The sequence below is a fragment of the Homalodisca vitripennis genome, chromosome 4 (assembly GCF_021130785.1).
Source record: "Homalodisca vitripennis isolate AUS2020 chromosome 4, UT_GWSS_2.1, whole genome shotgun sequence".
NCBI lineage: Eukaryota > Metazoa > Arthropoda > Insecta > Hemiptera > Cicadellidae > Homalodisca > Homalodisca vitripennis.
In genome coordinates, this window is record NC_060210.1 from 161654913 (window position 1) to 161679467 (window position 24555).

The 24555-nt window shown below is 32.8% G+C and overlaps 2 protein-coding genes across 2 annotated transcripts in view; both read right to left on the reverse strand.

Moving 5' to 3' along the window:
* Nucleotides 1-410: 410 nt before the first annotated feature.
* Nucleotides 411-23414, reverse strand: LOC124360486. Its single transcript, XM_046814155.1, has 6 exons — nucleotides 23002-23414; nucleotides 21884-21932; nucleotides 15562-15675; nucleotides 13860-14009; nucleotides 6002-6115; nucleotides 411-1500 (listed from the first exon to the last, which is right to left on the reverse strand). The coding sequence occupies exons 1-6, from the start codon at nucleotides 23326-23328 to the stop codon at nucleotides 1325-1327; spliced, it is 930 nt and encodes a 309-aa protein (XP_046670111.1). The 5' UTR covers nucleotides 23329-23414; the 3' UTR covers nucleotides 411-1324.
* The window catches only part of LOC124360485, a 70007-nt gene continuing 68667 nt past the window's right edge, over nucleotides 23216-24555 (reverse strand). Inside the window, exon 10 of the mRNA XM_046814153.1 lies at nucleotides 23216-24001. Within this exon, the coding sequence (XP_046670109.1) occupies nucleotides 23423-24001 (579 nt within the window). The 3' untranslated portion in view covers nucleotides 23216-23422. The remainder of the gene's footprint in view (nucleotides 24002-24555) is intronic.

The following is a 24555-nucleotide window of genomic DNA, read 5'->3' on the forward strand; positions in this document are numbered from 1 at the left end:
TAAATTTTTATGTTAAATTCCGCAAAATCGATACCCTGTATGAAAATTTTACAAGAATATTAAAATGTTGTAATATTCTAAATCTAAATAAAACAGACAGGACAGATTCTGATGTTTGCAATGATGCTCGAATCACGTTGTTACAACGAGTTTATGTACTATAATAAGTGAAATAGTAATGCATTGACTAATCGTTGATTGACAACCTCCGCGGGGCTGCCACCGACGAATAGTTGTCAATTGCCAACACTAGGGTTAAAATTATATTTTAATGATAGATGAACTATGATTAAACCAGGAATTAATGACTACTCCACGTAATAGTGTGATCACGTGAATATTAGTTTGGAATTCATGGTATAGAGCTATTATAATTATAAATATACTAAACAAATAAGTAACACAGTAAGTTCCCCTTTCATAATTTTTATTACTAACATGTTTTGGCAATCATTTTTAAGAGCACTTTTCTCTACAGATTTGCCAAAAGTGCCAGAACATTATAAGATCACAACATTTTTATAAACATTTTTACTTAAGACATTTGAATAGCACAGCATTCACACTTCTAGTAGTTATTGTATGATTTACAAACAAATTCAAGTCAAGCCTTCATTTTCAAGTATACTAAAAATGTTAGTTTAAATTTATAACTAGTGGGACCAAACATTTTGCTTGCCAATTTATTAATTATGAAATTAACCTACATTATGACAAGGAAGGATCAATGTTCAGTTATTTGTCAAATATAACGATTTAAGACATACTTGGCACAACCAATGATGTCAATATTCATTAATTTTCAATTTTAATTACCTACAAATTATTTTTGTTGCAATTATTTCTTGAGTGCTATTTAACATATTTTTAAACCCACAATGAAATCAAAATAAAATTTGATTCCATTTAAATCTCAGATTAACAATGAAAGAGGTAGAGCTAGTGTTACATGCTTGAACTAGTCAACACTGTGCTAAAAGTGCTCAATAACAGGCGATTCTTGACCGTAGCTTGCGATTCACATCTGATAACAGTGTGTTCACTTCCATTTGCCTGATTTAATAACTAGTACTTTAGGTACCCTATCACCAAATGTGCATCATGACATGAAAATCTTTGGTATGAAGGTAAATTGGTGCACATTATGTTCAAAGATTACTTTAGGTAGATTCAGCGGGTAAATTAGAGCTTTGCAAATGTTACATTACACTGGCATTCAATATTAGTGGACAACACACAACAAAAATATTTAAAAAACCGTCAATATTGAAGGTATAAACACAGTGTTATTTTAAGTTACACAAACATAAGTCCCACTCATACATTAAATGTAAATTTTTTGTATGTGCAAAGGTCCAGACTTAGGATCACAAATATTCTCCCTGGTTAAGTGTACTTGTGTCAAGTGCTCATTAGAAATTTTACTTTCAAGATTTTTTAAAATCTCTGCAACCTTATCAAATTTTTTTGTATCTGTTATGGCTTCCTGTGCAGTGCAACCTGTAACAAAAGAAATGACAAAAAATAAAATTTGTATTAACATTTTTCTTTAACAGCAAATAGATATTTAATTGTTCAACTCTTATATTTTGATGCCATATAGGCTTAGTGATACAGTAAATAGATTGCTTGCTGTGTAGTGCATTCCATTCTCACATTGCTTTCAAACCTCCTTTTCTTTTCTTAATTTTAGTTCACTATCAGCTTTCAATGTAAAACAAGCTAAAATGAACGGGTTACTTTAAAAAATTAAAAATGGCTGTTAAAAAGAGAAAAAATTAGTTTCTAAGGAAATAAAGTTAGGCGCTTTTAAAAGACTAGAAAAATGTGAACAAGACATACAACAATGTTACATTCAAAAGTCAGACTTTCTACAGTGCAATGGAAAATTAACAAAATCAAATATCATTGTGTTGGAAATGAATGTGCTTGGGATTTGTGCAGAAAGGGAAACTGCAGGTTATGGCAACCAGTGGAGTCATCTACTAGTGGTTTGCTACAAAGAGAATATTAAGGTATACATATAGTCTCTTGTTTTGATTTGACTGTGGTATAGATACCAGCCTCACGCATGGACAAAGGATCAGTTTTCAGAGAATGGTAATTTTAATAGCCTCAGTCAAAAATTTCTAAACATTTTCTAAAGGAAAGACTTTTTTATGGGTATAATGATAAGTTAACTGTTTAGGAGATACAATGCAATATTTCTCCCCCTGAATGTAACTCTTAACTAGGCAACATAAGCATCTGGGTGTTTTAGCAACTGAAGAAGTCATAACATTTCATACTATTTATTTAACATTGATTTACTAGTTAGTGAAAAAGATTAATTTATTGTTCAAGTAAAACCAATAAATAAATGCCTCAATCTAAAATTGGTTATGGGCTTCTTTAGCCTTACATTTCTCAAGATATACCATGCTGTAATTGCCATAGGTAACAACTGAAGTGGACAAGTTATGAATGATGAGGACTTATAGTCAAGGGGTTAGGTACTGTTTATGAATGTGTCAGTTTCAATGGTACCTACTTGTAACTTCTTAACTGCCATGCCCGTATTAACACGGGCGATCTCACTTTGTTGTCAACTGTCAAGCCCATGTTATCACATGCTAAACCACTGCTTTGCTACTTAACACCTGGCAACTCCAAGATGGTATACATTGGTCTCTAGTAGTGTTTATTTGAACTACTACAAATCTACAGCAGTTCTGTTTAATTACTACTACACTCTGACGGTCAACTAAGGAACTATTATGAAAGGGCATAGTAGCTTTTTACTTGAATGTTGGAAACCATAGTTGTTTTTTTAAATTTTTTTAATTATTGTGTTTTGAAGATGCTACTGTAATTTTTAAAATTTATATACTGGTTGTGGTTCAGTTGGTATAGCAGGATTTGTTTGTAATAATGCTAAGGCAGTTTCATCAATTTCATATTTCTCCAGATGCGTTGTGAGAGGCATTTAACAGTGTTTAACTTTTCTAAAAGAAAGATGATGATCAAGATGTGGAATCAATTTATTAACCACGATCTCAGGTGAAGAGTCACAATATTCTGGGGTCAGTATGGTAAATGAAGATATGGCTAAAGTTGATCATGGTGGACGAGAAATACCTACATGTATGCTGACTGAGGAATAACTCCGTGAACGGCAGAACCGGGTGACAGCACCGTTTAAAACTCGGCACTTAAAGAGTTACTCTGTATACAATTAACTCAACTCTAGAATTCATGTTTTTAAATAACATACCACTTGAAAAACATCAAACTTTAAAGATTAACTCCACAATAACCTTAAATTACCATTTAGTTTTCAGCAGTCAACGTTTTTGATTGCATGCAGGAAGTATGTTGTTACACAGCTGATAATCTAAGCTAGAGAATGACAGAGGTATGTGTATACACCTTTTTTATGATACTGATACCTCTGTTAAAGTGTTCTAAAGAACTGAAGTCAATGTTAAAAATAGAACAATTATATACCCCTTCATCTACTACTACATTGTAGAAGTACACCAAATCATGCGTTGTTGAAGTTTCATGCAAAATTTCAAATCTATAACTAGCTCATTTTATTCTTAATATGTCATACCCATACAGATAGACAAACACTGTTACATTTCTACGGCAGACACAAGAGAAATTGTACTGAGTGATGGATAGGCTTCATTGACACTTAGCTAAATCCCAAGGATGAATATGCACCATCACAGAACTCAATCTTTTCTATCTAGCATACAGAATTTAAATTCTACAGATAAAATCTTTCTTGATATATCTTTTTACATGGTACATTCGCACTTTTATTCATTAACCCTTTTAGCCCCAGCGTCCGATATACCGGACAGAGGTGGTCTAGCTAAAATGCCCAACGTCCGATATACCGGACGTCTCGAGAATTTAATGTAGCTGGCTAATAATATGTCCAAATGCCATCAGTTTCGGTATAGTAGTCGGTGAAGAAACGGACTACATGCAAAAACAATAAACCTTCCAATTGGCATCGTATTTCGTCGTCATTGAGCGTAGTTTATTTGTCGATGTCAGTTGTCAGACGACTTCAGTTGCATTGTTGTTGTATGCTGACTTATAACCTCAATTAGTTTGCGTGATTGAAAGCGGTTGTTTTTCGTGTGATTTATTGTATTATTAGTAAAAAAACATTAGTAAACGTCGTAGAGAAAAGTTACCAGTGAGTGAAAACACTTTGATAAACACTGGTACTTTGGCATTATACCAACCACACCCATACATGAATCGTTATTTGACATTTTGCTTCTACTGATTACTAGATTAGCGTAGAACAATATTTCGTCAATATAAAACAGGAATTGTCTTATCGCAAACCCCTCCCCATCCTCAGACAGAGGTCAAAGTCGAGCGGTCTCGTAGATAAGTGATTGCAGAGTCCCGCCGCGCGGCCTGCCGTAATCAGGATTCTCGAGAAAGATAAGATAACAGCGACAAAAATACCGATCACAATACCTGGAAATTCTTCTTGATTAATGGAATGTTAGTTCTGTTACTCAACTACATCGTTTTATAACGTTCTAAGTTCATTGAAAAAGGTTTAAGCGTTGGGGGCATATAACGGAATCTTACCCCATTCCCAAAGTACCATAAAATGTATATATTGTAAATATTATTTCTTTTACTTTTTTGAAAAATTAAACAAGTTTTAGTCTTACAAACCATTACAATTAGTTTGTGTTATTTTACAATTGTTATTATTTCAAAAGTGCAAAAACAAGTAAACATATCTGTATACTTCTACTGACGTGTATGTGGAAATATATGAAGAAGTGCTTATGCAGCAATACAATTAATTGGATATATCTCCTGCATTTATCAAGGAAAGTTCTTAAAATTTTGTGTGTGTAGTAAGAAATATGTGTACAACAAAATTGCTCCATTTTTCAGGGGCTACAATTTTTTTTTCTACCGTTTATGTATGTCCAAACTATAAAAAATAAAAAAAAATTAAAAAAATTTTATGTATAAATACGCTAAAAAAAAACAAATCATTCTGTAAAAGTACTTTTTAACTATTACATCTAAGAGTACACTTATTTTTGAACAATTTAAAACAAAAACCTAAAAATTATCTTCAAAAATAAGAAAACTAAATGAATTTTCCCTCAATTCTGCACTACGGTCCCTTATCGCCATGGGCTTTCTGGCAAGTCCATGGAAAAATGGCTGGGGTTAAAAGGGTTCAGTTGGGTTCTATAGCAATGTTTAAATAATAAAAGTCTGCATACCAAGTCTTCCAATAATGATGTTGTGAGTGTTGGGGTAGCTAGGCTACATTGTTGTTGTGTCACTTTTTAAAATATCATGATTGTACTTAGTTTGTTTACAAATTTATTAATTCAATGATTTGCTAATGTCTTACTTTCCTCTTCAGATACAAAAAATTGTATGGCTAAGGCACCTAGAGTAATATTTCGCAAACCTTCATATTTGAAAAAACAAACATGTCCAACCTAAATTACCCACAATACAACAGCCAGTTATTAATGGATGTGAACCGTGCAGTAAACAATATTGTAGTTCCTAAAAATTATGAGAAACTCCAGAGAATTCAAAACCAGCGTAACTGATTTAACATATCCCATTATTGGTAGAATTAATTGTGACTCTAAGAATCTAATTTATCAAATTAATTGTAAATTTTATAGCAAGTAATAAATTAGGCAAACATATAATAACCATAGAGTCAGAATAAAAGGGCACGGAAGTGATATATTTCTTAGAGATAATAAGAAGCACTTGTCCAAACATGCTGCTGAGAACAAAACCAACAATATTATTATAGTTGTCTTTCAATGATTTAGTTGTATATTTACATTTTGTGCTTTAAAGTGATTGTGCTTCCGGGTTAATGGATTAACAGTGGTCCAATTCACCCTGCACAGCAGTGATGTTTCACAATAAATATTCTGCTTTTGGAAATAGGAGGATTAAATAATTGAGACAAAATACACATTGGTTTTACCTAGTACTTCTTCTGCGTGTTTCGCTCCTATTAGCGCTGAAAGTGGTGTGCCATCCTTCAACTTCATATCTACCGAGATCTGGAACTCAGGGTTTTTCAGTATTTGGTTACAACCTGAAAACATTGATTATGAATTAATAAGTAATTAAGTAAATTAAAAAAAGGAAAACATTGCCTAGGGTTTAAAATACAATGAATAGAATTATGTGTATGACATCACAGTTTACAATCTGGTCTAAAACTATTCGTAACAGTACAGCTACTATAAAAAGTGCTATAATGCATAACAACAGTTGATTTTCTCTGTTTAAATTTTCTCAATTTTTATTTACTTTGTGAAGATGGCTAATCTTCAATTTATGAAGCTTTATGAGATGAAGATATATAAAGCTTTTAGAGAAACTAAGATTTATCCATTTTGTGAAGAAATTATTTCACCTATATTTTTAAATTAAAGAATTAGTCATTAGTGCAAGAACTTAAACTATAAAATCTTGATCATCAGAAGTCCAATTTTTATAACCAAATATCAAGGAATAAAATTTATACCTTTAGTAATAAAATTGGTATATTTAAGTTTTAAAACCATTTTTGACTGATTATATCAATATAAAAATAGATCCAAAAATAAGATATACATTTTTCATAAGAGATCTAGAAATTCGAATATTATTAACTATTTTATTGAATCACAATATCTTAGTATAATAAAAGTTGAAAATAAATTAAAAACTATTAATATGAAATGATAAAAATTAGGAATTATCTACATAATTTTATTGTGTATCTACTCAGGCAATGCTGAAGTAACACATTATTATGTATAATTTGTTAGTGTTTTAAAGAAAATGTTCTGCAGCAAAATGATCTACTTATGAGTATATTGAAATTGGAACTCACAATTTTGGTTCATTATGCTAAAAATGCCCAATAATACAGTATTACATTTTTAAGCATCAGTAATTGATGAGACTGTCTACTACTAACAGTGGCCCACATTTTCCACAAGAGATTTATTTTCACAATGATGTACTTGTTGTGCTATGTTATCATTAAAAGGACCAAAAATACTACATATTATGATCTTCATATGTACAAAAGTTCTGCAGTGGTGTAGTGTAAAACCGTTTAGTATGGGAACGCTAGCTACATTTGACAAATTATAAGGAAACTTGAATTGATATGATTTCCTAGAATGCCTACAATAGCTACGAGCATAAAATCGAATGTATCTAAGCTCAAGGAATAACACTGAGCCTTCAGGAAGTTTACTTTAACTAATATTTGAAATTACAGAAAAAAATGAAATAAAGAAATAGTAATCTTTATTTTTATGGATTTCAATGATTTATTTTACAATACAATATTAAACGTTATTAAGAATTGATATGAAGGTTCAACTAATTACTATCAAAAACTCTTTCTATAAATTAAACATATAATCCAAAAATCACAAAGAGAGAAATTAAACAAAAATATAATTAATTGTTCATTTATAAATAGTCTGCAAATACGTCCTCTTCCACTTCCTTTCTGTCAGGTTGAGTTCGTCAAGTTCTAGTGTCATCGGCTGAGCGGTGTTGTTGTAGTCCTCTGGTTTCCATGTCTGAATGTTTGGTCCATTCACCTTGATAAACATTAGCGCTGATATATGTGTGATAGTAAGTCTCGATCTAGATGGCGATATGATTACGTTCATGTGACTAAAACCCTGCTCACACTCTGATGAACTGCAAGGAATGAGCTTGTAGCAGTTGATTAGGGGGTTTAGATCTTTTGGAATGATCGTGTTGCTTCCTAAATAATTACTGAAGCTGTTTTTAATCTTGTTTGAATTCAGCATGAATCTTGCACAGAACTTTTCTATTTTTTTCACCGAATCTAACAAAATTTTCAGTTCTTGCTTTCAAGGTTGTTAATTACACTTGATAGTAACTGATGGACATTAATAGCAGATATTTTGCTATTACTTGTTAACACGTTGACTGCTGACGGTAAATACATGTAAATTACACCAGAACCTAAAGTCTAATATTTATTAATATACTTACCATTTGCCATCAGAGGCAGATTTATGGGCAGATAATAATGTCCGTGATCCAAAATGGCGGATTACATGACGTCACAGATTGACCCGCGGATCCGCGGGGGTCAGCACACGGAAAGAGTTTTGTCGCACAGAGCGTGGCTAAAAAGTCAATAACGCGAGTGGCTACCGTAAAAACAATCCAATTTGAAACTATTTCATTATAAAGTGCAAAACAAAAACAAATAAAACTATATACAATATTTACAAGGTCTTGAGGGCATGGCTTTTACTGCTGGCCTCTGTGATGTATGTCAATACAATTGACAGCACAAAGTCCTGGTTTACCTGGACAAACAGAACATGTATATGTTGTCATCTTCCTTTTCTTTTCATTCTTGTAGCATACGTACGTTCTTGTAGGCAATGTTTACGTTTTCTGTCACCCTTTTTATCCCGTTCTTCATTTTGTACAAGTTTGTGGGTTGGGTTTCTTGGCGGAGTAATGAGAGGAGGCTTGCTGCTTTTGGGGTAAAAGACTCTCTATCAAACTGCTTTCTAAAGTCGTACAAAGAGAGTTTTTTGTCAATCGCATGCATATTGTGAAGCTGCATGGCATTTATTACGATCATTTGCATCACATGAATAAATATCTTTTTATACCATCGCAAGGTTTTACGCTCGCAAGGATAATAAGGGAGCATCTGGTCCGCTCGGTCGATGCCTTTCATGTGTGCATTGTATTGCACTATTGGCAGGGGCTTTTGGATTTCCTGCCCTCTCTTGTTCACAATCGTGACCATTTAATTTTCGTACTCGTTCAATGATACGTACATTACAGTACGTTTGTCACGCCATTTCCCGACCATAATACCTTCTGCATACTGAGCTTGTGTTTCCCCTTTCTTTAGCTGGGTGCTTTTCACTGCTGCCGGATTGTGTTTCCTATCTGCTCTCAAAGTTCCAGTGCAGTAGGTTTTTTTCAGAGAGAAGCTTAGCTGCCAATTCAAAACTATTATAGAAGTTGTCCATAAAAATGGAGTGGCCATTTCCAAGTTTACTTTCCATGAGTTTCAACACTACCTTAGATGAGTGACCTTTACCAGACAAATCTCCGTCTTTACCAGAGTAGATTAAAAATCTCAATGTCAGTCCAAAAGGCTCAGTAAGAGAATATAAACTTCACTCCATACTTATGGCGTTTGCCTTTTATATATTGGCGAAACACCAATCTTCCTCGCCACAACACCATGGCTTCGTCCAGTGACAAACTCTTTACATGGATAGTACACTTCATCCATCTTGTTGTTGAAGTGGTCAACATTTAGTTTCACCTTTGCTAAACGATCAGTTTCGTTTCCATTTTCTGATGAAAAATGTAAGCATCTGAGTATGAGGAGGAACCGATCTCGGCTCATATACTCTCTAAAAAGTGGCAAATTGTACAAATCTATTTGTTTTCCAGTAGTCCTGGAGTCGGTTGAGACAAATTTAGCCAGTATGCAAAAGTAGGCCTAGAAAAGTTTTTAATTCTGCCACTTCACAGTGTCCTTCCATCTTGTGACACGAGATTGTGTAGTTGTTGTTGGTCCACGAAATAGTTCTAGAGCATATTTGTTTGTTTTAATGCACACTTTTTCAAGGAATGGATCGTCCATCAACATAAAAAACCAGTCAATCGGTGAAACCATTACCTGGTACATCTACTAGCAATCTATTGTTTCCGGTGAAAGGGATCTGTCTTAGTCCATTTGTATTATTAGCCCATGAAGGGTTTATTACAATATTTTCACTATCACTACCCGAACTGTCAACAGCAGTGTTTCCACTGGATTCACTATCCACATCTGATGCTTCATCGTCAGTAGCACTATTTTCTGTAGCACGGTTGGCAGACATGGTGAAATGCGATATAAAACTTATATAATACAATAGTACAATGTCACTACACATAAATAAACAAACTCACTAAGAACGCATCACTTGCACATGCTAAAAACGCGGGAAAACAGAAACGAAGTGCAAGTCAAGGTCAACTCGTAACCACACGCCAACGCTCAATGAGTACGAAACCGTTCCCGGCCGAGAGCTGGGCTCACACTGAGCAATAGTCGAGACTATGGCAACGCCCCGCGGATCCGCGTGGCGTGCACTGCTACGCCGCCGCTTACCCGCGGATCCGCGGGGCCCGCACTGAACATGTTAATAGGACACCATCAAAGTTACCGGTTGCAGCTCTTTTGGCCTCAAGGCATTTAGTACCAGGTCTCTCTTTAAGGCACCCGAAAGAAGCAATTGCCCTTCATATGATTTTGTCTGCATGGACTATAGTTGTTTCCCTGTTTTTAAGACATTCTGAAGCCATTGACAACTATGCTAATATGTCGTACTTGATTGCCAACCAAATCTGACAGAAATTGAGTTGATGTCAGGCATTTGATTAATCCTCTATACATTACTTGTTAAATTGTGGTTCTGTTCTTGCCTTCTTAAAATGGGAGTACAGAAATTTATAGCCATACCAAACGGTCGTTTCTGTTTTAAAGGGACTGGATACCCACCTTGTGCCCAAAATATGACCAATTTTGTTTATCTGCAAATCAAGTTCATAAGCACACTCTCCTAGTTCTTTTTGGTTTTTAGGTGGTTAAGTGGTTTTATCCATACAAATTTGAAAGTGGTTAAGAGCTTCTACATCATTTATTAAATCAATTACAGCTAACTCTATTCTATGATTCATGTAGTGCCAAGGAATAATGTTTGGAAACTGTTATAGTAGCTTTCCTACGACATCATATTTCTTTCGTAACATGACATTAGGGCCATCACTGACAAATTCAACTAAATCCACTTTTAAAAACTCTTAAACCCATTTATTTTCAAACAACCTAAAAGAGCATCTAAAACATAATCAGAAGTTTGATTAGGCAATTCAATCAGGTCCAGCAATAAGACATGTGGAGGAAGATCTTCTTGTTTCACATTTAAAATAAACAATTAAAGTAGATTTATTGCTTGAGCTTGTAGATTCATCAATAAAAATTGAAATTTTACTGGAAATGCTTTTAATCTATTGAAAAATTTGTTTTTTCATGAATACTTCAGTAGCAATAAATTTACTGTGAGCAAACCTACACCAATGTCCACACCATTCATTTTGTGAAGTTCCAAAAGTTCTGAATAGTCAGAAAAAGGTCTATATAATATTTTTATCAAATAGTAAGCTGATCTAAATATTTTAATGGTAGATTCGAGGTTGAATATTTTCATTTTATCACAGATATTTTCGATAGTCTCCTTCTCTGCCTTAGTTATAATGGTCTTAGCTGTCAATTGGCCTGGGTGTGTGAAGAAAATTCTTTTTTCTTGAAGAAGTTAGTTGGGCAGACTTATTAGACCATGTAACCATAAAGGCAAACCATTCCTTGGAAATAGAAGTACGTTCCTTTTTGAAAGCAGCAAGATGAGAAACTTGCCTACATAACGTACAACCTAATAAACTATCCTTGCAATCTAAACATTGAAACGCTTCTTTTTTGCACTCCCACGTCCCTAGACCGTATAGCCCACTTTGTTACATTTTCTCTATCAGGTGTTACTGAAGATGATGAATTATTTGAACTTACAGTTGTTGCCAGCAAACCACTTTCACAATTTGAAGACATGGGAGTACAAGTCCTCTCTGTGACAGATGCTTCACTTTTATTACTTATGTCTTTATTTTGTTTAATGACAAATGACAGAAGTATTTTTTATTTACCTTGGATGACTCCATAATATAATCCATCAAATAGTTGTCAACAACATAAAGCGTAATGACTAACATAATGCACAAAGGCAATCTAATGAAGATAGACACACAGACACGTCACCACACCAAACGAAAGCTGGATGCGTGACAGGCAGTCCGGCAACGAGCAGTGAAGGTGGGGTGGAGGATTAGAGAAGCGATAAGGGAGGGGGAGGATCTACCCGCTACGGGCCGGTGATTACTGACCTTGCAAAAACTCGATTCGTGTGTTCTGCAATATTATATGCACAGTTTAGAGTACAATAGAGGTTATCTTTGGAATCAGATAGTAATTCATATTATTATTGAATAAAGAAAGATTGATCGATGCAATCTAGAGTTTACAAATTAATGTTCTTAAGACATTTTTTTATTTTTGACATAAATCATTTTATGCCAAATTAATATTCACCAAAACATTGGTGAATGTTAACGCGCTGTCCCACGCATTGCCGATCCACTAAACCACTGTTCTATCTCTGTGTAATGAAACTGTCTGGACAGTGGTCCGCATTTTCAATAAACGATTTTTTTCACTAACAATAATGTAATAATAACCTACATGTTATGCAATATTATCACCAACAGGACCAAAAATGCTCCATTTGGTCTTGATGTGTACACAGTTCTGTCTCTACACAACGAAATGCCCAGACAGTGGTCCTGCACATAGCGCCTAATGTTGGAGTGTACAGCATAGTGCGATAGAGCACATGTATTTAGTTTGCACAGTAAAAAAACATAAATACTAATATTGTTTGAACAATTTCATTGTGAAAAACAATACATTTTCACAAAGAAAAGTACATTTGTCAATACACTTAAACCACTTACAGCCCCTCTCTCCTTACTGTAACCTTCACAGTTTACAGTCTTTCGTGGTAGATGTTAAATCATTGTTACATAAGTCTGTCTCTTCACCATATGTCATACATACTTATTTAGTCTGTTACATTTTACCAATCCTAGCAGTTAACCCTTATAGCCCCGAAGTCAGTAAAAATGGTGTCAACTCCCGATGTCCATATAGTGTGGACGTGCACTTTTTATTATTTTACTAGCCACCTATTCTACCAAATGCTTTGAAATTTCACAGATTTGTTGTACAATAATGTATTGCATTGAAATATATTAGTTTGTAAAGCTTTGACTTTGTATTTTGTCAGTCTGTAATTGCAAAATTGCAATTCATCTCAGCTGATCGCTCGCTGATTGTTGCAGACAGCTGTAGTTTCATTAAGTTGTGAATATTCTACCTTGCTTCATGTTTTTAGGTTAAACCAGTACACATTGTTTTTTCATATTACTGTAAACTACAGTTAATAATAAGAAAAAAGAGTTATCTTGACAACTTAAAAATACTCATGCATTTTATCTAAATATGGCTAGGGATTTTGGGAAAATCACCTAATGTAATGGTCGGGATTATTAAAAGTGTTAATATGTCTATTCTACAAGAGAATAACAAAAGAGACGAAGAATTAAGAGTATACCTTAATTTTTCTTCTTCTCTAGGTTTCATTAATAAACATGTACACAAATTATATGCTTTTCAAAGACTGTCTGGACAGCTGGCCCACTTTTCCAGACCTAACTGAAGTTTCAAAAATAAGCACACCTTATCAACAAACTTGAAAAGTTTCAGAGGTCTACCGCAAGAAATCGGAAAGATAGCAGACGAAACAACAGAGCACTGTAACTCTAGCAAGGAATTTTATCAAAATTATCTGAAGGAAACAAAAAACTTTATTTAAGAGTATTTTAATCATGTAGATCCTTATTTTCATAAAATAGTAATATATTTTTAATTATATATCGATTTAAATATTTATTTAGAAAATTATTATCCTGAACATTCCTAATAAAATGGATTTCATTTGCTTTGTTTTATTTCATTTCAAACAGATTTTTTAATCATTTCTTTGCAGTTTATAATTAACATTACACCAAGGAGGTGCAACTTATTCATGTAGATATATTGTTAATAGATAATTAATACTTCACACATGGTAATATACATAACATATAATTAAATACGTTACATTCAGAATCCGGACACACGATGTGACTGCCGACTGAGAGAGCAGCAGAGGATGTGTTTTCACTGTATTTGTTATTTGCAGCATTGTAGACATCAAACAACTTGTGACAATTGGGACAACGCGCCTTCACACATTTCTCTTGCCATGAGCCTTAAGTAAAACACAACATCATGTTAACTAATGTACAACCTTCTTGAAAATAATTGGTATTCAATTAATAGTAATTTAATACTGTGGTGTACTATGAATATTGTTCACTTCTTTGCATGTGTAAAACATGTACTAGACTTTGCACATAAAATATCAAATATCTAGGATTTACTTAATTTTTTTACACAAACGCTAATAACCCTAATGTTAAAATACAATATTCTAACAAATTGGTTCATTTCAATTTTGGTCCAGAAATGTCGTCCAAAATAAAATTAACACAAAATTTATATTTGGTATATAAAAACTGTTCATTTGAAAAGTTTCAAATATCTCTTAAATGTTTTGAAATGAAAACTATTCACATTCAGGAATAAATTAGAATGAATTGTTTTGTAATGAAAAATCTTTCTCCCTCCCAACCTCCAACCAACATCGAGCCAGCTATGGTGAAACAACCTTCATAGACACTTTTTAGTTTTGATAAAGTGTGTTCTAGTAGAGGTACACAAAATTTAGTTTTTTACAGAATAACTAATACAAATACATTAAAAAACTAAAACGCATTTGTATGTGGATTAATTATATCTTTAAAATGAGACATTTCCTCTAATTTCATGGTTAAAAATAGAGTATAGAAGTGTCCTTATTCAGAATTGTTTGTATATTTTATTTGTTTTACATGTGATGCTCAAGTGTTATTATTATTATTTTGGAAACCAAGAGGGTTCTGATACATGTTTCATTAGTTTAAAGCTGCCCTTACCAAAATTTTGTTAAAAACTTGTCAACAATATTTTGGGTCCCCACTAGCATTTTAAATAGTATGATATATTTGTGAGCTCTCATTTTTAAAAAGGCAAGAAATTAGTTTATATTAAATGATAACATGAAAATTAAATTTGAAATTCCAGTTGAGTCTCACTAGTTTAGAAATTGTATTAGTTAATGTGAACACTTTCAAAGAAAAGTTAATTAGGTATTTTTTTAATAAAGAAAATTACGTTTTTGAGATTGGGTTTGTAAACTTAAATGACAAAAATATTGAAAGAAACAATATTTCACTTATTAATTATGACTAAATGGTTGGGAAACAGCCAGTAATTTCAGTACAGTGCAATTTATACATTAAAATGTGCTGAATAGTTAAAGCAATCAAGAGGTTCTTAATTGATTTGCTTCAATACACAAGAACTGATAGAATGATATCAATGAGCTGCCATATGAGTTTTGCCATAAGAATTAGCACAAAATAGCATCAAATTACTTCTACTCATCACAGCTGTGTGTTACCATGGACCTGCAACTACACAACAAAGAGTCGTGGCAACAAAGTGGTGTGTAAACCAGAACCATATATTAGAACCATCACTTTAGATAATGCAATGCATGCTAGGACTGATCTACAGGCAATTCTAGATGCTAAGACAATAGTAGACTAGTGTACTGTAGGACAAAGGGTTACAATTAAAAACTTGTGATAAAATAAAGAAAGAAATTATTTAATATATACTAAGAATTCAATCAGGTATATTACACACTAAATACTGACCTGTTAACGGAGGTGTAATTTTTACAACGAAAACTCCAATTTTTAAGTAATTTTGATAAATTAACTTGTTTAATATAGACAAGTTGATGAATGGCAAACTCTGGTCTTTTGAATCTAAAATCAAACATTAAAATACAATAAATTATTATTCTAGTAAATGGTGATACTAACTATTGCAATAAACATCTACTTGCATATGATAAAACATTATGAATAAATTAATTACACTCAATAACTAATTTCAGCACAGAAAGAAAATTAAGACTTCCACATATTGTTAGTTAATATTTTTTATATTGTTTAATGTCTTTGAATTTAGCAATGATTCAAGCTGCAACAGAAAGAAGGAAGAAACTGCATAGCCGACATCACTTGTTTTCATGACTTACATCCGGTCACGCTTGGTCAATTGGTTAAAATATGTTTAAAAATCATGGGTTATCAGTGGTATATAGAAACAGTAACAAACTGCAGAACAAAATTAAATCGACAACTGATAAACCATAATATTCATTCCAGTTCAGGTGTTCATAGATTGAACTGCACTGATTGTGAACATTTTTACTTAAATCATATGGGAAGAACATTTAAAACCTGCTTAAAAGAGCACATTTCAGCCTTTAATAAATTTAGAGACAATCTAAATTCGCTGTGCACCTAAATAATTACAACCATTCTTATATAAGCATAGCAGATAATATGGAAATTTTATATAATTGCCACAAAGATAAAATAGATTAGAAAACAGATAAATATACAAAGACTATTGTAAAAATGAGAACAATATTTTAAATAACCGAATTGATGCCAGGAACCACCCAATTTATGATAGAGCTTCAATAACAACAAACAAAGCGGTTGACTCGAGCAAGATGTAACAGATAACAAGAACGATACCTTGACCAGGGACATGTATGAGAACAAGCTAACCAGTCCATGCACAACACTTAACTTTCTCATATGTACTGTCATGTCTCTCTACATTTTTAACTGTTTTACCCTTGATGACCTGCCTAGGCGAACTTTTAATTAATTAATTTTCTGTGATGTGTTTGCGTGTGTAGGCCTACACTGTGATTTTCATCTACTTGATTGTGTGCGTAATGCGTCATGCTTAAATAACGGATTGCTTCATGCTGTGAGTACATAGTATAAGATTAAAAACTTATTTCAATATCTTTTATACAGCACAGAGTGTATTTGTAAAGCACAGAGATTTCAGGAGGTGATTCCATGGACCAAAATAAAGAAAAAATGTGTATATAGGTATGTCCTAAAATACTTCTTTTCCCAGAAATCCACCATTTTTTAACCCTTTAAGCGTCATGAAAAATTGGACCTGATCTTTGAAAGTTACAATTTAAAAAAATTTCAAATATGTAAAGTTAAATTTATTTTTGTTTCTGTATGTCAAAATAGAGTTATTTTACGGTAAATAAAATTTGTTTAGCCTTTTTGGATTTGCTAGGCTAATTTTTAACTTTTGAGAATATCGTAGAATAGCAGTATAGTTGTCACTAATCTTTTTAGTAAGTAGGGGAATGAAACACAGTTTTACAGACAAACATATACTATATTACAAACTAATAAAATTATTTAGGTCCCGGGTGTGCGAGTGTAGACGGCTAGGGTGGCGGGGGGGGGGGGTGGTCGGAGTGAGTGTGAGCGTTGCAGATGTGGTTGGCTCAGGCGCCAACTCTTGCTCGGGCAACTGAATAGGACTAAGAGCAAGAGGTACTTTGGGATTATACCGACCACACCCAGACATGAATCGTTATTTGACATTTTGCTTCTACTGATTACTAGATTAGCGTAGAACAATATTTCGTCAATATAAAACAGGAATTGTCTTATCGCAAACCCCTCCCCATCCTCAGACAGAGGTCAAAGTCGAGCGGTCTAGTAGATAACGTGACTGCAGAGTCTCGCCGCCCTTACAGCTGGTGCGCCGCATTGTTGTACTTTCGTGCCGCAGTGTCTGGCGAGTACGTCGCTTTGTTGTACTTCCGTCTTTTACTATGTGTGTAATAGATTAGTGATGGGTGACACTATGAGAATTTGGGATTTACCCAGGAGCGAAGAGGGGGCCTGCTGTATATAATATTAATAATTTACTATAAAAAGAATAGGACACAACAGAAAATTAGCGATAACCGAAATACCGTGTACCGGACGCTTCTCACTAACAAACTGGCTAGATGCCTTGACGGGAGCTCCAGTCAATTACTTTGTGAATGGCGCGGGGCCACACCCGCTAGACAGTGTTTGGCCAATTAGAAGCCACTGCCACTCCCATAGTAATAGAATTCGAGGCAGGGCGACCAGTCTGTATGTCGCATGACTACTAGAACCATCTAGCGGCAAAATATTCAACTAACATAGCAGTAAGAAAACAAAGCATGCAAAAACGCGAATCCACGGCAATAATGTTTTGAGCTTGTAGTGGCCCTCCGCGGATCCGCGTCAATAACGCTGGAAAGGTTAATATATATCTCTAGAACGGCTTGACTGATTGAGTTCAAATTTTGCACATTGCTCATCCATACAAATATCATGTTTTAAAAAAATAATAATTTAGTTCCTAAACTCTGTTTCAAAATAGCAGCCATATTAATTTTTTAAACTTAAATAACGCAAGAACCATAAATTTTTATAAAATTTGCAAAGAGCAATTTTTTGTAGCCCATTTAATTTTCTATCTAATGACATAACATTTTAAACTATTTGTTTCTTAATTGTAAACATCTTTTAAACAGTGTTAAGCCCTTGCATAAATTACTATTTTATTTATCTATGATATTAATCAAAATACCATTAGTGCAGTCATTGAAGCATTATTGCTCAGAATTTTTTTACTGTGAACCGAATTGCATACAATTTTGGAATTAGGTTCATCTTACCCTTAACTTCAAAAGTGAAAATGATTTGAACTCCGCAACCACCCTGGGGGTGGTTGCCACCCCTTCTCAGGGGTGAATTTTTTCTTTTTCAAAATAGCCTCAGATATTGATAGAAGGTCTAATTTTAAGCATAAAATCATCTACAAAGTTTTTCGAAAAATCCAATACTTTTCAAGTTATTGGCAATAGAAAATTCACAATTTTTTCACGTTTTTCATCGGTTTTTTGCAAATATCTCCAAAAATAAACGTTTTTATCGAAAATTGTATAAAGAACAAAATTTTAGCAGGTTAAAAAATGAACAATTTGGTTTTCTATAAAGTATTCTAAGTGCAATATTAAGCTAGATATTAAAGATCAAAGCCGATTTTTATTTTGTCTGAAATTTAATCGATGTGGTCAATGCCATCTAGCGGCGAGCAGATGCATTTTAGGCATTCTAATAAAAAGGGTTTTGTAGTGCTTGAAATAAGCTTTAAAATGAGCACTATTAAAAGTCTTTTGCACGTAAAATAAGTGAGCTGTATTGCAAATAAGAGGAGCATCTAATGTTTTTTCTTTTAAATCAATGGGTTTCATAAGTGCCATTTCCACCAAAATTAAAAGTAATCGTATTCCGCCTAGAATTAACTTTATTATGAAGAGTTTGATAGATTTTATCAGTTTGGCTGCTTCAGGACACATATTTTTCAAAAAAGTCACGATTAAAAAAAAATTCAAATTTTTAAAAACCACCTTTTTTCATAATATCTAAAAAATGACGACAGATACATATAAAAGTGTAGGGATGACAAATTTAGGTATTTTTCTGACAAACAATTTGGTCTTTTTGTTTTTTATGTCAAACAAAAATTGACGGAGATATGATTGTTTAAAGAGCGCGTGGCAGCGCAATCACAGCCTCTCTTAAGCCAACCCTTCACCGTTTTAGAAAAAGGTTTTTTACTATATATTGCAACTCTGAAGGATGTTGTAGCTCTCTTAATTACCTTTACAATGGTTTTTTATAAATTGTGATAGCATGAAAATTGAAGGAGTTAACTTATATTTATCCAAAAACTTATATTTTTTTCTACTTAGTAACTGAACATTTCGGAGTGTGAATATTTGGAGCAATGTGAAAGCACGCAGTATAATAGAGACCCAAAACTATTGTAATGTGCATCTATATACATAATATGGCTCATACATTTTGGAAACGTAGGCATGAATACATACCAACGTTATATGTATGCTATATATAACACATTTGAGTGAATTTTATATAATTTGTAAATATTTTATTCAACAAATGGCAATTTTTTACTCTAAATTAATTATTTTTAAATATGTAATCATATGTATTTACTGTTTTAATTTAGGGGTAGTTTTAAGGGTAGAAAAACTTAAAAATATGATAATCATTTTCGAGAGTGTGGAATAATATTTAAATACTTTTCATTTCATAAAAAAAAATTTTTAACAATTTTTTATCAAGGGGTAGTTTTCAAGGGTAGAAAGGGGGCTAAAAATTTGATAATTATTATAGAGAATATAAAATATTATTTACTCTATACTTACATCTTTTTATGTCATACCAAAGTATGTTTTTGTGATTTTTTCAATTTAGGGGTTGTTTGCAAGGGTGGTAAGATTTTCAAGGGGTTGAAAATGATATAAATATGAGGTAATTGTGTTAGAAAACACTTTACAATTTCACCACTTACTATTAGACATGTTTTCTAGCGATAAAATGGCTCAATGTCAATTTTTCCATTAAGGGGTTGTTTACACCCCTTAAAAATAATAGGCGGAGTTCAGATCATTTTCACTTTTGAAGTAAAGGGTAAGATGAGCCTAATTCCAAAATTTCATGCAAATCGGTTCACAGTAAAAAAATTCGGAGGTAAGACCGTATTTTTCGCTTCAATGACTGCACTACATATTTAAAGTGAAAACAAATCAGCTGATAGTTATATACTGTTAGTAAATGCATGGTCAACAGAAGCATTATTGTAATAACATTCAAAGTGTGAGACAGAGGTTGTTAATTTTTTATTTTAATCGAATAGAAACTTTTTTTTTTGCTATTTAAAATAACTAAACCTGTACAATATGTCAAACTATCCTTACTCACATCAAGCAGATATGGTTTTTATTTATGGTCGGACTGATGGATACTGTTATGAAGCTGCTTGGTTGTATCAAGAAAGATTTCCAAACAGACAACAGTCAAATCCTAAATCTTACACTGTTTTATTTAGAAGACGTAGAAAATGGAAGTTTACTACCAAACTTAGATGGTAGATGAAAGCAAAGGGAAATTTGAACCCCTGAGATAAAAGAGAATGTTTTTTAACATGTTCTTGAAGAACCTAATATGAGTACAAGTCTATTGGCTAGGACATTACAGGTTTCTCATTCTACAGTATAGAAAATATTGAAAGAACAGCAACTTATCCTTATCAATTACAGCATGTACAAGGTCTTCGTCCTGCTGACTCCCCAGCTCATATAACGTTTTGTAACTGGTTTCTTCATAATACTATGAGCTGTACGGAGATGTTTAGATTCTGGAATAAATAGCTAATCCAGTTTTGTCACCAGTCACGATTTCATTTAACCTTTTGGGATGCATTTGTTCCCCACCGTGTTGACTCACCAGGTCCAATTAATTTTAAGTGCATATAACTATATTTCAATATTCCTTCAATGTATATGTCACTATAAATTAATCAATTGTAATAACCTCTTTTTTTAAAGGAAGAACCTCGTACTATTATTGTAAAAAGTTAAATAATGTAAAATAAAATTTGTATTCATTATTTTATTTAGTTTTAAAATAAAGTAAAATTATTTAGTAGGTGTATGTAGGGTTTTTACCAACTTTATTTCTTTCTGAGCTAAAACTGTGAGGAAGTATCCACCATAAGTATTAGTCATGTTCTAAATACCTACATAATTAAGTTCGTGGCTTAGGAAAATAAAAATATGTCATTTGAAAATAACAATTATATTGTATTTTTTTATAACATATTTGATTCAGTAATGTACCCAAATTTAAGCTTATGAAAGTATGTAGTACTAATTACATTGATAAACAGTAGAAGTGGACTAGTTGGTGTGTTCTTTTGGAAAAAGTAGGCTACTTGAAACATAGTTAGGCCTACATAAATTACTTTGATTCTTTTACACTTCAAAATTAAATATTATACCAGTACGATCGTAAAAGAAAACTAAAAATAAATATGTTGTTACTATAACAATGGCTTATTTAACTGTAAATAAATCTTAAATGAAAAGGAAAATACTGGTTGTTACTTGGTATAGACCAGCAGTGAAGGTGCTAAACATAAGAATTACATGCATAAAAAACAATATACCACTAAACAAAATAAGCTGGTATTAGGAATAAAAAGTGTTAAAAATCCATTTCTACTTACAGCTCAGATATTTTATGGAATCATTTTCATCAACAACGACAGGTTCATCCTGTAAAAAAAACACAACAAATCAAATAGTATGATTGTGAAACTCCAATAAAACAAATTATGATTTCAAAGTATGTGTCCTAATCGACCATTATGTTGCTCTATTCCATATAACTCTTTCCTAGCTTCTTACTATTTTGTCATTGTCAGGTTGACATTTAAGGATAAAAAAAATGTATTTAAAACCAATAGCTGGATTGAATGAACAGCACTAAACTTACAACTTACACCACAAATAATAATACATTGAACAAAATTCAAAAAGGCACAAAAGGGTCATGAAATAATACATGGTATATATGTTGAGCAAAACAAATACTCCTAATTGCAAGACTTTTGAGTTTAATGCCATTCTTGGTAGTGAATCGTAATGGCCTTCTAGATATTTTTTGGAATTCGATATACTCTGACTAGATCTCTAGACTAGAAGTTTTTAACCTGTTTCTAGATTTGGGTACTTCAGAAACTAAACTTTTAATACAAGTAATAATCAAAGGCATGTCCAACGAAGGTGCCACAATTACCATGGAACCATTACAAGATTCAGACTTTGGTATTTCATGGAAACCTTTCCATCACTGCCATTATATTAAACTTATAAAAACATAAATTTAATCAAACACAATTTGTTATTCTAATACTGTGTTGCAGACCATCCTCCTGACATCACAAAAAATGATAGTTAGTTTAAAAAGTAGATTTATAGGTGCAGTAATGATGTACAAAGTTTTATTGATTTATCTGTATTAGTTTGGGAATTATCAAGTAGGACTTTTTAACATCCTGTATATATTTTACAGTTAATATGATCAAGAAAATAATATGTCACAAAAAAATATTCAAATAATTTCAGTACCCCCTCTTCCTTACCAGTACCTTCAAACCTTATGAAGCCATACTAGACTTAATTATTTTTTAAGTTCTATACATGCATATGATCCCAATATTGGACTCTAAGGCACACCAGACTCTTACTGTCAATACCAAGGCACAATTTCTTAAATGATTGTTACAAATTCTGATATTGTACAAAACTTTACAAATATAAATAAAAAATTGTATAGACCTACCTCTTCAATCGGATTTGCTTGCACAGATGATTTGAAATAACAACTGGGAAGAATGTTTTTTATAAGACGATGTGGGCGGTTATTCAGTTCCACGTTGTGAACAATTAATGGTACAGAATTTGACTGGTTAACAGACATATTAGACCTGCTTTTTTGCCTAATTTTAGTACTGTTACCAACTGAGAACAAAGAATCATTAGAACTGTTATCAAACACTTGTACTTCTTCAGACACATATTTAGCACTTTTACGATGTTGCACGTTGAGTGAGTCTAACTGTGATTCACTCTGTTGAATGTCTGCATCCATATTTGTATCTTTTTGCATTATATTACGGCGAACAATTTGAAAATCTAACTCACTGCTATTGGGACTTATTATTCTAATAGAAGAAGAAGAACTAATATCAGAACTTTTATCATTAACGGTTACAATTCCAGTATTCAAAGGGAGTTGTGTTTGACTCCACATCAAGGTTCTGGCCAGTCTTGTAATTGTTTAATATTGACTCAGAACACTCTTCTTGGCATTTAGGATCTTCAGGCACTGTTTTATCTTTTAATGGAGAAACTTCACGGCCAGAACACAAAGATGAACCTGAAGGACAGTACACAAGAGGTTCCATTCTACTACATTCCTCAGTTTGAGTTACTTCTTCACAATTATTTGGAACTACAGCCTCAACCTGACTAATACTGTCGAGTTGAGTACTTGTTCTAAAGTTTAACATTTTTTCATCAGCGCCTGTACGAAATTGTGAATAGGTAATTTCTGATCCTGTATTCTTCAAATGTATATCTTCAGTTGATGTTAATGGCATTCCTATGACCGATTCTTCATGCATGATTTCTCTTAATTCTCTTAACAAAGCTGGTGTTTCACCAAGTACAGTTTCATCACTGGAAGTTGTAGAGTTAACTTTTAATTGGTTTGTGCTCCCTTCTGCATCTTGTATGTTACACCCCTGTGGCTCTATATTTTCTTCAGTTAAGACTTCGACCTAGAACAGCCAAATATATTTTAATTTCACAAAATGAAGCAAACAACGTCATCTCCTAAATTTAAATTACAAGCTACTTAGTAAACTGAAAATTTTTAAAATTTATTTGGTTTTTTAAAAACTAGAAAGTGTGGAATTAGAATAGAATTTTTATTTGTGAGTTGAAAAATTCAAATCGTCCACAAATTTAATTACACAAATATCTTTAAAAGAAATATATATATATATATATATATATATATATATATATATACAAGGGTTATTTCAAAAGTAAGGTCCGGTTAAGGAAAAAAACACAATTCTTTTAATTACATTCCTTAATTTTTTTTTACTTCTCTACATAATTTTGATACTTATTTACATTTTTCACATCGTTCAACAAGCTTTTGAATGCCTAAGTTATAGAAATCGGCCGTCTGTGAAGATCTGCTTCTTTCACTTCATCTGTGTCGAAGCGCTTGCTGCCAAAAAACTCCTTTAGGTAGAGGAATAAGTGGTAATCACTTGGCGCCAAGTCTGGACTGTATGGTGGGTGGTCCATCTGTTCCCATCCA

Coding starts and splice junctions, on each gene's coding strand:
- LOC124360486 (XM_046814155.1), bottom strand. CDS start 23,328: ATGCAAAAAGATACAAATATGGATGCAGACATTCAACAGAGTGAATCA. Junction 14,010..15,561: donor AATTACACCTCCGTTAACAG/GTCAGTATTTAG, acceptor GTTTTACTTAAG/GCTCATGGCAAGAGAAATGT. Junction 6,116..13,859: donor CGTGTGTCCGGATTCTGAAT/GTAACGTATTTA, acceptor CAATGTTTTCAG/GTTGTAACCAAATACTGAAA.